At 52.8% G+C, this 13116-nt stretch overlaps 1 protein-coding gene across 1 annotated transcript in view; it reads right to left on the bottom strand.

Moving 5' to 3' along the window:
• Window positions 1-13116, bottom strand: part of HMCN2 (hemicentin 2) — a 173956-nt gene that overhangs the window by 97158 nt on the left and 63682 nt on the right. The window contains exons 19-22 of the mRNA XM_018055981.1: window positions 11919-12063; window positions 8344-8456; window positions 8061-8220; window positions 6864-7029 (exon numbers count right to left, since the gene is read on the bottom strand). Coding sequence (XP_017911470.1) covers window positions 6864-7029; window positions 8061-8220; window positions 8344-8456; window positions 11919-12063 — 584 coding nt within the window. The remainder of the gene's footprint in view (window positions 1-6863; window positions 7030-8060; window positions 8221-8343; window positions 8457-11918; window positions 12064-13116) is intronic.

The raw sequence follows: 13116 nt of genomic DNA, 5'->3' as shown, positions 1-13116 counted from the left end.
CCCATCCTGTCTCAGCACTTCTCTCCTGGCCCCCAGGTCCCCTTCAAGGCAGCGCAGCCTCCAGCTCCTCCGGGAAGCCTTCCCTGATGAGACCAGGCAGGTTAATTACACTTTCCCTGCTCTGAATTTTGTGGAACCAGGTTCTGCCAATTGCTTGTTCATTCACTGATCCACTCATCTGACAAAGAGCCACTGGGTTCAAGGAGGGCCAGCTGCCGCTGGGGCAGAGTGAATGCCCCCTGTCCTCAGGTTGCTGGGAGTCTGGGTGGTTGGCCCAGTCCCTCTTGCTGGGTCCCATACTTGTCCTGCTGCCCTCGTTTCTAAGCGGTCCATCCAACCTCCTCTGTGATCAGAGCCTTCCAGGAGGAAGTTGTGAAGTGAATGAACGGCACCCGTGCAGAACCGAGCTGGCCAGAGGCTGATCCTCACCCGTAGCGCACAGCAGAGCTGGGCAGTGCTCGACAGATCCCCGCCGCATGTCACTACATGCTGGCCACGCATCTGCTGGGCCAGGGCAGGGTCTGAGCCTGGGGGCAAGGATTGCCCCCCTCCCCGCCAGCACCACTCAGCTTGAAGAGCACCTTCACCCATCCACAGCGACCACTCTGACCTTCAGGCATATCATAGACCTTTGTAAGGAAGTTTCAAACGGAAACCCCAAGCTGGAGCAATTCAGGAAGAGGGGCCTGACACCAACTGAATGGCCAAGGAAAATATGTGAGCACAGGGTTAAATGTACATCCCCCAAGCCCGTGAAACATAAACCTGGAGATGGCTAAGAGGTGACGGCTGTCAATACTCAGACGCTTCCTACGCACCACTGTGGAGCTAAGCACTTCCATGCACACTTGAAACGCCCCAAATCCAAACCTGCAAGGCAGGCAGATCACCCCAAGGCAGGGTTGATCCTGTCATCACCCCTTTCACAGAGGAGAAAACTGAGACCCAGATGGATGAAGTCGTGCTGTGCACGGCCACCCAGACACCAGGCTAGGAATCAGCATAAGTTATGAAGATCCAGCAAGGTAAAGACCCCCATGGGGAGCCCCTGGGCAGTCCCTGCCATGCCATTGGCTTGCAAGGGGGAGCAGCTTTTCCCTGAGCCCCCTCCCCTCCTCTGAGCCAGGAGGGGGAGTGAGTGTCCCACCGCCCTGTAGCATCCCTGGACGCTCCATTCTTTCACTGTTCCCTCCCCGCCCCCCCCTCCCCCACACGGCTGGCTTGGCCCTGTGTGGATCCTGGCCGGCTGCCCCCGGGAGCCAGAGCCGGAGCCAGGAGCACTTGCAGCTGTCCCAGCTACACATCAGAACCACAAACAAACATTGTTGCCTAGCAACACTGCTTCACCCCAGCATCCCTGGGCTGAGTCAAGGGACCAGAGCCACCAGGCACTCTCCGGCCACTATTGCCTGTTCAACTCTTTCATTTCTCAGATGGGAACACTGAGGCCCAGAGAGAGGGAAGGGTCTTGTTCACGTTCACTCAGGGAGCTGGGGGCACGGCTGGGAGGGTACTCAAAGTCTTTTGCCACCTGACGTCACACACAGCCTGGACCCATCTTCTCTGTCCTAGACAGTCCTGGGCACAAAGATGCTCAATAAATCTTATAGACTTCAATTTTGACTTCACAACTCCAGTGTTTTTTTTTCCCAAACAGCAGTCCCACAGGGTAAGAGGCACCCGGTAACCATTCCCAGCCTTGGACTCAACCCTTGGTTTTTGGGGCTCTACCCCAAGGAAACGATCCAGGAGATAAAGAGAAGCATTTGTGCAAAGATGTTCCAACAGCCCCATTTATTATCACCAAAAACTGGCAACAGCGCATCTGCCTCAAACAGAGGAAGAGCTTAGCAACCGTGGGAGCTGAATGCCCGGAATGTTATTTTGCCCTTTAAATGAAAAGCAATGACATGGGTCAGGATGAATCTAAGAAATGGGTAAATGTGGAAAAGTGTGGAAAAATCAATGAGGGCAGGATAGAAGATGCACTCAGTTTAATTCTCTAAAAGCATCTGTAAGAATATGTTAGAAGGGGTCATGGACACAGGTGGGTGGTTTAGAGTTTCAGGGGTATTCAGGTTCCTACTATGTTTTCTTTCCATTAGGACTTTCTGACTCAGGAGGTCAAGTCTCCTTGAGTTCAGAATATTCTCTAGAATCTCCAGAGAAAGCAGTAGCCTGCCTGACCTTGGCCCAGAAGCCTGATGTGTGTGTGTGCCCACGTGTTCTCACGCCTGCCTCTCTGGTGTGTCTGTGTGCCTGTCCATAAGTGTTTGCGTCTATGTCACAGCTGGAATCAAGATTGCCGGGAGAAATATCAATAACCTCAGATATGCAGATGACACCACCCCTACAGCAGAAAGCGAAGAGGAACCTTTTTGAAGAACCTTTTTTCATCAAGAAGAGCCTCTTGAGGAAAGTGAAAGAGGAGAGTGAAAAAGCTGGCTTAAAACTCAGCATTCAGAAAACGAAGATCATGGCATCTGGTCCCATCACTTCATGGCAGATAGATGGGGAAACAGTGGAAACAGTGGCTGACTTTATTTATGGGGGCTCCAAAATCAATGCAGATGGTGATTGCAGCCATGAAATTAAAAGATGCTTGCTCCTTGGAAAAAAAGCTATGACAAACCTAGACAGCATATTGAAAAGCAGAGACATAACTTTGCCGACAAAGGTCTGTCTTGTCAAAGCTATGGTTTTTCCAGTAGTCACATATGGATGTGAGAGTTGGACCATAAAGACAGCTGGGAGCCGAAGAATTGATGCTTTTGAACTGTGGTGTTGGAGAAGACTCTTGAAAGTCCCTTGGACAGCAAGAGCCAACCAGTCCATCCTAAAGGAAATCAGTCCTGAGTATTCATTGGAAGGGCTGATGTTGAAGTTGAAACTCCAATACCCCTGATGCAAAGAACTTACTCATTTGAAAAGACCCTGATGCTGAGCAAAATTGAAGGCGGGAGGAGAAGGGGACGACAGAGAATGAGATGGTTGGATGGCATCACCGACTTGATGAACATGAGTGTAAGCAAACTCCGGGAGTTGGTGATGGACAGGGAGGCCTGGCGTGCTGCAGTTCATGGGGTCGCAGAGAGTCGGACATGACTGCGCGGCTGCACTGCACTGACGGTGTCTATGTCAGCGTTCCTGGCCACGTGTCTGTGTCTCTGTGCCTGTCCTTGTGTCTTCATGTCTGTAGGTGTCTGTGCACGTCTATGTGTGTCTCCACACACGCACGAGTGTGTGTGTGTGTGTGTTAGGGCCCTGCCCAGGAGAGGAAAAAGTCAGGATTCTAGTTCCCCACCCGCCACGGCTTCTGTTTCCTCCCTCAGTGCCCTGCCCACCCCACCCACCTCCAGGATGGCCAGCAGAAGAGGGCAAACTCTCGCCCAGAAGAGGAGGCCTCACAGGCTCAGCCACACTGTGGAATTCAACCCTGATTGCACCAGAGTCACCATGGAGCACCAGCGCTGCAGGTCTGCTGGCGACCCAGACCACAGCACCTTGGCCACGGTCGGCACAGGATCAGGAAAGAGAGGCCCTTGGCAACCCTAGCAGTTCAGGCCTCCCCCTGCCCTCTCTCCGCAGAGGACAGAGGACAGAGGACGGAGGACAGACGACAGAGGCAACTGCAAGAGAGAGGCGTGGCTCAGCCGGGCAGAAGGAGTGTGGCAGAAGAGGGGCGGGGCTCAACTATGCGGAAGGATCTCAGGTTCTCTCATGTGCTGGAGGCAGATAGTCACCCATGACTCATCAGGATACGTTCTGAAGCAACCAGAATGCCAGCTTTGAAGCTGAGCCTTGGTGGGACGGGAGTGGCAGCGTGTCCCTGGGAGATGGAAAAGATGGAGGAGGAAGTGGGGAAGAGCAGCGGCCAGCAAGGCCACCCACTCCCCGACACCATCACTGCTTCGTGTGCGTCCCACAGGTTTGTTGTTGCTGTTGTTGTTGTTTTCACTTTTTATTTTACATTGGGGTATAGCCGATTAACAATGCTGCGATAGTTTCAGGTGGACAGCAAAGGGACTCAGGCATAGGTATACATGTATCCATTCTCCTCCAAACTCCCCTCCCAGCCAGGCTGTCTGGTAACATTGAGCAGAATTCCCTGTGCTATACAATAGGTCCTTGTTATCCATTTTAAATGTAGCAGTGGGTCCATGCTGCTGCTGCTGCTGCTAAGTCGCTTCAGTCATGTCCGACTGTGCAACCTCATAGACGGCAGCCCATCAGGCTCCCCCGTCCCTGAGATTCTCCAGGCAAGAACACTGGAGTGGGTTGCCATTTCCTTCTCCAATGCATGAAAGTGAAAAGTGAAAGTGAAGTCCCCCAGTCGTGTCCAACTCTTAGCGACCCCATGGACTGCAGCCTACCAGGCTCCTCCATCCATGGGATTTTTCCAGGCAAGAGTACTGGAGTGGGCTGCCATTGCCTTCTCCCCTCCCAAACTCCCTAGCTATCCCTCCTCCAGACATTTCCCCTTGTGTGTGTGCCTAGTCACTCAGTCATGTCCAACTCTTTTCAAGCACATGGCTGACCAGTCTTCTGTCCATGGGGATTCTCCAGGCCAGAATACTGGAGTGGGCTGCTATGTCCTCCTCCAGGGATGCCCAACCCAGGGATCAAACCCAGGTCTCCCGCATTGCAGGTGGATTCTTTACCAGCTGAGCTACCAGGGAAGCCCATCCTTGCCTCACAGGCTTTTCAAATCTGCATTTTCTGGCTGAATGGCCGTGGGACCAAGGGAACTGTGTGTCTGGTAAGACAACTGGGCTCTATTCTGTTCGGGGAAGTTGTCAGATGCCACAGGGAGGCCCAAAGAAGCACAGGAACACAGAACCCACGACTGAAGCTAAGATACAATCAAACGTCAGTGAAGTTATTACTCACAATTGCCAGCAAGAATACACAGACCAAGTGTCCATCAGCTGGTGAACAAATCAACAAAAGGTGGTCCATCACCACAACAGAATATTATTCAGTCATAAAAAAGAATGAAGTCCTGACACCTGCTACAACACGCAGAAACCGCAAAAACATGGTTCTCAGTGAAAGCAGCCAGACGCAAAAAGTCACATTGTTCATGATTACATTTATGTGAACCGTCCAGAGCAGATCAATCCAAAGGCAGAAAGCAGACGAGTGGTTGCCAAGGGCTGGGCTGGGGTGGGGAACGGATGAGAAGTGGCCGCCAACCAGTGTGGGGATATTTTCATGGAGGAGGGTGCTGGAAATGTTCTAAAATTAATTGTGATGATGGTTACACAACTCAGAACTTACTAAAACAACATATAATTGGAAAGCATGTGAATTATATCTCAATAAAGCTTTCCTATTGAAAAAAGTTGGTGAGAATTAAATGGGATAATAGCTATGATGATGATAATTTTTAAAGTTGGAAATAATGCTTTCGTTTCCAGCAGCAGCAGGAAAATGATATCAAAGGGGGTGATTTTCCACCGCTCACAACGCACCAAACATCACACATTCATCACTGTATCTTGAAAGCAGGATTTAAACCGTGTCCACCTTACGGATGGAGAAACAGGCCAAGAGGAGCCAGGGGCCACCTGAGGCCACACGACTAATACATAACCAGTCAGCATTCGCACGCAGGTCTGATTTAATGCCAGAGTCTTGGCCCTTTACCCCAGCCCCAACCCCCCCAGGCATATTTTGCCTCTTCATGTAGGTGAACTCCCGGAATCTCATAAATCTCAAGAGAAAGCCATAAGCCAGCAAGAAGTGGAGGGGGCAAGGGAGAAGGAACAGAACGAAACTCTAGGATTGCAAAAGCAGCTTTCACAGATTTATGGCTCCCGGCTGGTCTATTAACGTATCACAACAAGGAGGGGTGAACAAATGGGAATTGCGATTCTCCATTTCAGTAACAAGCCAGAAACAAACAAGCACCCGCCGGCAGCTGTCCAGCCAAGGAGCCAGGACTGGGCTTTCTGGGGAGAGAGGCAGGTTCCTTTGGCCCCCACTCCCACCCACAACACGGAGCCGCCAAAGACCCCGGAGGGCATGCGGGTGGGGGCGGCACGGAACCATCCCCGTCACGGACCCCAGCAGCATTCAGGTGTGCAGGCTTCCAGGACCGGGAGGGTCACCAAACAGATGTTCGGAGAGGAGAGCCCCGTGTGTGGGTGTTGGGGTGGGGGGGGTGGAGGCTGCACCACAGGCTGCTCTGAGACCTTCTCCATCTGGAACGTCTCAGAGACCTCGCCAGGACTGATGTCACCAGCTGGAGCTGCCCCCTCACCCACCCCCACCCCACGAGAGTCAAGGGCTCCAGCAGTTCTGAGGCCTTCTTGTTGGGAACCACCCTGCCCTACCTCCCTGTCTGAGGGTGGGGGTTTGGCCTGGCTTTGAAGGACAGCCTCCTTCCTCTCCCCTCAACTCCCAGGACCTCTGAAAGCCTGGCTGCCAGACACCAGGTCAGGGGAGTAGGCAAAGATGGAGAGCACGTGTCTTGCCCAGGAAGCGGTCCCAAACGTGGCGTTCCAACTTTGCTAGCTGAGTGACCATGAGCAGCTCACCCCACCTGGCTGAGACTCATTTCCACTCGGTAGCAAGTGCTGCTGAGCAGATAGGAGGCAATCCTGCAGGCAGCGCCCCTTGGCTGCGCAGGGAGGGCCATGTGCGTGTTACTTCAGAGGCCTCGCCCCTCTGAAGGGCATCCATGCTCCCTTAGAGGCCAATGGGTGAAAAGCACTGCTTGAGGAATCAGTTGCTTATTTCCCCAGGGGCTGTCCACAGGGTTCTACACACCAGCTGGGTCACTGGACACCTTGAGGCCAGTTTCCCCAAACATCAAGCTCTGTCCATCCCCGGGCCCGAGGTCATGCAGCTGGGGTTACCTGTCGGTGATGGGCAGCATGGGGCGGGAGTCCTTGGTCCAGGTGACCAGTGGGGGTGGAGAGCCCTGGGCCTCACAGTCAAGGGTCACTTCATCACCAGCCTTGGCCGTGACCCTCAGAGGCTTTTCTGCTTCATGTGATCCATTCACAAGGATCCTGGGCTTGGCTGTTGGTGGAAGGATGCAGGGACTGTGAGCAGGGCGGGAAGCCATGGGATGCGGCCTGCAGAGGACCAGCGTGGCTTCCCTAGGAAGCTGAGGTGGTACTGCCACCCCGGACGTGCGGAGGACGGTGGGCTCTGCTATATTGGGAGAGTGTAGGTTTCGGGTTGGACTCAGATCTGATGGTTTCCCCCAGCCACCCCTCCGCCTATCCACCCCACCCTCCTTCTGGAAGCTCATCTTGCTTTGCTGACCTCAACATGGTCCCTCCTGCCCCAATGTCTATGTCCCTCTAGCTTCTTTCCATCCTGCTCCGCTTCCCTGGGGGCACTCTGGCAGGTTCTTTCCTCCCTCCTTTCTCTCCCTTCTTGGCCTGAATCATCCCATTTATCCTCAGGAATAAATGGAATTAACCATCAGCTGATGCCCAATCTCCCTCCATGCTTAGGGCCCAAGGGGAACCCTGGTTCCAAACAGTTCAATACACACTTAATTATTTAATGGCAGTTGTGATGGGCACTAAGAAGGGGACATTCCTGAGAGCTCAGCCTGAGGAATCAGAGAGCTCTGAGATCTGACTGATGGGAGAAGTCAGTGGACCAGAAGTGAGGAAAGGGCATGCCAACAGAAGGAACCGTTTGTGCAAAGGCCCTGAGGTAGGATGGGTCATTTAAGAAATTGAAAGGAGGCCAGAGGTTCTGAGCACTAAGGGTCAAAGAGTCGTGGAGAAAGGTGGGCAAGGGGGCTGCTGAGGGGTGGGAGCCAGTGTAGGGCCTTGCGTCTTCCCCAGGCTTGTTTATACGAAGGTCTCTCCCCCTCCCCATCCATTTACTGAGCTGGAACCACTCTTGGAGCATGGGGACACTGCTGGGGACAGTCCTCAGAGGGAGGACGGCTTTGATCTTCAGACAGGAAGAGTTTAGAGGCAGGGCTGCTGACCGGGTGCCAGGAAGATGCAGGGGAGGTCAGACTGAGCATCCCCCTGCCTCCACACCTGCCCGGCCCCTCTCCCAGGACAGGGGTGGCCATCACTCACTGTTGACAGAAAGCCGCATCTCCTGGCTGGAGAAGCCCACTGCGTTGGTGGCTGTGCAGACATAGGCCCCTGCGTCCTGGACAGACGGCCAGGGGATGACCAGGGTGCCGTCCTTGCTCACGTTGTAGTGGGGATCCCCGGAGGCCAGGGCATTGGTCTCCTGCAACGGAGTCACAGGTGACATCAGCAGAGCCCACCTCCCATGGCAACTTGCATTGCTCCTCTCCCCATGATCACTGGGCCTACCTCCCTGGTTACCTTTATGGTAACAGGTTTCACCTACCTTGGTCCAGGTGATGGTGGGGGTGGGAACTCCTGAGGCTACACAGGGGAGAGAGGCTGGAACGCCTTCATTGGTGATGCGGTGGGTGGCAGTGGGCTGGATTCTAGGTGGCACTTTTAAAAACAAACCAATTTCATAAACCAGAGTTCACAGCAGCATTGTTCACAATAGCCAAAAGGTGGAAACAATCCAAGTAGCCATCAGAGGGGGATGGATAAACAGAATGTGATGTGTACGTATGGAATATTATGCAGCCCTGAAAAAGGAACAACTGTCTGATACATAGTACAACATGGATGAACCTTGACAATATTATGCAAAGTGAGATAAGCCAGACATGGAAGGACAAATACTTAAGATTACACTTACGGGAGATACCGTGAACAAGCAAGCTCATAGAGGCAGGAAGCAGAATGGCAGTGGCCAGGGGCTGGGGGAGGGGAAACGCGGAGTTGGCAGGTACAGTTTCAACTTGGGAAGTTGAAAAAGTTCTGGAGAAGGATGGTGGTGATGGTTGTGAAACTGTGTCCCATGGAGTTAAAAACCCATCCCAAAACTGAGCCCCATGGGGTTAACAATACCGGCAACTAACAGAAATTCTTGAGCTTATCTTACAGCTTGCTGCCTACCCTTCTGCTTGAGCCTGCCTTCGCTGAGCAAGCTCGCTTAATTGTTTCATTGCAAATTGCATATCCTCCAAGCTTCGTGTAGCCTAAACAATAAGATGTTTGTCTGAGTTGTTTTCCAGGAAAACAACTGGAAGTCAGCTGTGTTTAGTTAGAGTACAAGCCAGCTAAGACTGATTGGGACCACCGACCCTAAAACTGTGTCTACACAGGTGTCTGATAAGTGACTTTCTGACATCAGAGGGCCAAAAGCCCCACCCTCAGATCATGCTAGGCGTCTCCATTTTTGGACGTGCATCTCATGGAGAAGCAAGTCAGCCAGGCACACCTGCACAGAACAATGATGACCTCGCCCTTTCCCTACCTGTAGCCACCTTTTCCCATGCCTTTGGCCACCTCATGCGAAGAGTTGACTCATTGGAAAAGACCCTGATGCTAGGAGGGATTGGGGGCAGGAGGAGAAGGGGACGACAGAGGATGAAATGGCTGGATGGCATCACCGACTCGATGCACATGAGTTTGGGTGAACTCCGGGAGTTGGTGATGGACAGGGAGGCCTGGCATGCTGTGATTCACGGGGTCGCAAAGAGTCGGACACGACTGAGCAACTGAACTGAACTGAACTGAAGACCACCTTACTTCTTTAATAAATATCCTAAGCCTCTGGCCTTTGGGGAGGCCAATCTGAGACTTATTCTCCTGTCTCCTCACTTGACTGCTGTGTGAACACACCCTTTCTCTGCAGTAAACCTCAGCATCTCAGTGTTCTGGCTTGCTGCATTCTGGGCAAGGGTCTTCCCAGATGGTGCTAGTGGTAAAGAACCCGCCTGCCAATGCAGGAGACATAAGAGACACAGGTTCGACCCTGGGTCAGGAAGACGCCCTGGAGGAGGGCATGGCAAGCCACTCCGGTATTCTTGCCTGGAGAATCCCATGCACAGAGGAGCCCGGGGAGCTACGATCCATCGGGTGGCAAAGAGTCAGACGTGACTGAAGCGATAGTATGCACAAGCTGGGCAAATGAGCCTGCTGGCGCAGCAACGTGATGCCGCTTACGCTACTTAATTTATGCCACTGAACTGTACACTTTAAAATGGTTAAAATGGTAAGCTTTATATCATGTATACTTTATCATGATTTTTTAAAATAACATGTTAGCAGGAGAATACAGCCGCCACTGCTGTAAATTCATGTCCCAGACAGAGGGCAGCCTGTGTCTAGGAACCAGCTGTGCCTTTTCTTCACTGTGGGACTTCAGATAAATCACTTAATCTTTTGGTACCCATATTCCTTGATCAGCAAAGAAAAAAAAAAAAAAAGCTAGATTAACCTCAATTCCCTGCTCACTCTCTGGGGATGGACAGATGAGAAGTGGCAAGCAAGAATGTTCACAGGACACAGTGAACTTGAAAACAAATGCAGAATCCATCCTGGGAACCATCCAGATTTTCAGGCATTAAAACAGGGCAGGGCGGGGGCGGGGGAGGAGGTGTCTGGAGGAGGAGCAGCGGAAGGGAACTGGGCATGGAGAAATCAGACCCAGGAGGGAAGGCCAGAAGCCAAGGGCTCTGGTGGTAACACTAAGTTCCTTCGGGGGAATGCCCTTCTGGATTCTCCCAGGTGGCCAAAGCCAGCAAGTCAATCAGAATTTGTTGAATGGAAGTGAAATGAGCCAGGAGAGCAGAGCTTGATCGCTGCTCCCACAGAGGGGGCTGTGTGCAGGGCAGGAATTGAGGGGGAGGCTTCCTGCAGAGGCAGCCCTCGCTGATGCTATGAGTTGCTGTTACCTCCGTCTTGGAGCCCCAGCTTCCTTAACTTCAGAGCGTGGAGGCTCTTAAACGCTCCACTTCGAGCAGTTAGGAAAACTAACATGCACAGACCCTCTTAGAGGTCTGGACGTGGCACATATCCCACCTTTGGTCACTATTTAATTGGAAGTATAAAGAGACAGGGCAGTTGGGTTCTAGACCCAGCCTCCTTCTGAGCTTCGGTTTTCCACTACAAAACGAGGAACCATGAGTTCTTCCCACTCATCCCTCGGGGGTTTAATAAAACAAGTGAAACAAACAAACAGAAAGAGGGTATTGATGTATTCGGTGACTGGACTTAAACTTCTTGTTTTATGTTAAAAAGAACCTGGTTGGGTGTGAAGGGAGGCAGGGCCCCTCCCACACTGTGGATGGGAAAGTGGGCAAATACACGAAAAGCCCTAAAAAATGTGCAGTCTCCGTGAGTCAAAACTCAATTCCACATCAATAGTGTATCCTAGGGAAAGACCTGGTCACATGGGCAAAGGTGGGGCATCAGGATGTTTATCCCCAGGGGTTCACGCAGGTGAGACACTGGACAGGGCTGGGGGGGCAGGTTAGATACACGTGGTCCATCCAGACAGGGGACACGCAGTCCAAAACCAATGCTTCTGAGTCTTATTAGCAGAAAGCACGCCATATATTGTCACAAGAAACGCTCGGGTTGTAAGACGGTAATATTACTCCAGCTGGTTTCTAAATATTTCTATGTACATGTATATGAAGAATTCATATTTATATACAGAATAATTTATATACAGAATATATATCATGCAAAAATAACATATACAAGACATATAAAGAATATTTATAATGTATATGTATGTTTATAATATACAAATGTGTATGAATATATATACAGTGCGTACCGTGTATATGTGCACATGTGAAGCTCACGTGTGTATAAGGTATGAATGATACCCAACATGTGTAAGATTATTCTGGTATTACAGAAAGTTGATTTTGTTTTGTAGTTTTTTTGCTTTCGGGGGGAGTTTTTTGGTCCAGTCTTTAAATTTCCTACAGTGAATATGTACTATGCGTGCAAGCAGTCTCTTTAAACAAAGGTGTTCAAGATCAAGCTCCCCTTGGGCACCTTCACCCATCCCGTCCTGCCCCCCGCCACCAGCCCAGGACTCACCCTGGACAACCAGCTGCACGTCTCTATGGTGAGAGCCAGCCGTGTTGCTGACCACACAGCTGTACCTGCCGGCGTCCTCCAACAACACCTGGTCAAGGTGGAGGCTGCCGTCTGCCCGAACGGAATGCCGGCTGCCTGGTGGGAGCTGGTGGGGGCAAAGAAGAATCAGCTTGGACCAAGGGCCCCACTCAGAGCCGCTAAGAGAACGCCAGAAACCTCACTGCCCACCAGCCCAGCAGGGAACAGCCTGGGTAGAGAGGCCAGGGGCTTGCAAAGAGGGTGGGGGCCTGGGGGTGACACTCCCATCCCTTCCTGAATAGTCATGAGACCCCACAGACCCTTGGGGCCAGGTGGATGTGACCCCCAGCATACCCTTGAGCCTGCTCGCCCAAGGTCCACCGGTCCAGGGCAGGACACCTGACCCAAGGGCACTGAAAGGAGCCCCTCCCAGGAGGGTAGGCTTGGGGCTAGAGCCCTCACTGAGTCAGCACTGGAGCTCTGAGGCCCATGCACACCAAGGCCACAGAGAGGAGGGACAGCCCGTGCTTGGGGAGAGAACCGAGCCATGCAGAGTGGAGCGGAGGTGCGGCCGCATCAGCTGTGGTCCCAGAGAGAGCGGCTCCTGGCGACTGGCCTGGTGTGTCCCCATCAGGACTAGGGTGGGGCAGGGGAGGCTAGTCCAGAATGGGGCCTGGGGCCGCCTCTGCAGAGATGCCCAGCCAGTCTATCCTTGGTGAGGACTATTCCGCCAGGTGAGCCCGCCCTGGGCTTCCCTGTCCCTGTCCCTCTAGCCTGGCTGCACATTCCGTTCTCGGGTTCTGGGAGATGCCCCCAGGCTGTCTTGGGATCCCTTGGGGCTGAGTGAGCTTGAGGGGGCTTCTGCTCTTTGCCCCTGGCATCTGGGCAGGTGCAGGCCTACCCAGTGTCCCTGATGAGCTAAAACAAGCTTTGCATCTCCGGTCAGTCCGTGTCCTGGCATGGACGACGCCCAGGGCCACCCCTTCCCCTCATGCCCATCGGATTCTACTGGGGAACGCTCCTCCCTGCCCCAGCCCGTGTGCCCAGGGAGGGTCCTCCTCCTGGTGATCCTGCAGAGGGGGTCACCCCCGTGATCAGCCTCCACAAAGCGTGCCCACTCCGCGAGTTGGACACTGTCTGTCCCCTTGCGTTAGGGGCCGGGACAGTGGGGCCGGGACCA

This window comes from Capra hircus, chromosome 11 (genome assembly GCF_001704415.2).
Source record: "Capra hircus breed San Clemente chromosome 11, ASM170441v1, whole genome shotgun sequence".
Classification (NCBI taxonomy): Eukaryota; Metazoa; Chordata; class Mammalia; order Artiodactyla; family Bovidae; genus Capra; species Capra hircus.
Note: the sequence above shows the minus strand (reverse complement) of the source record. Positions and strands in the feature narration are given on the sequence as shown.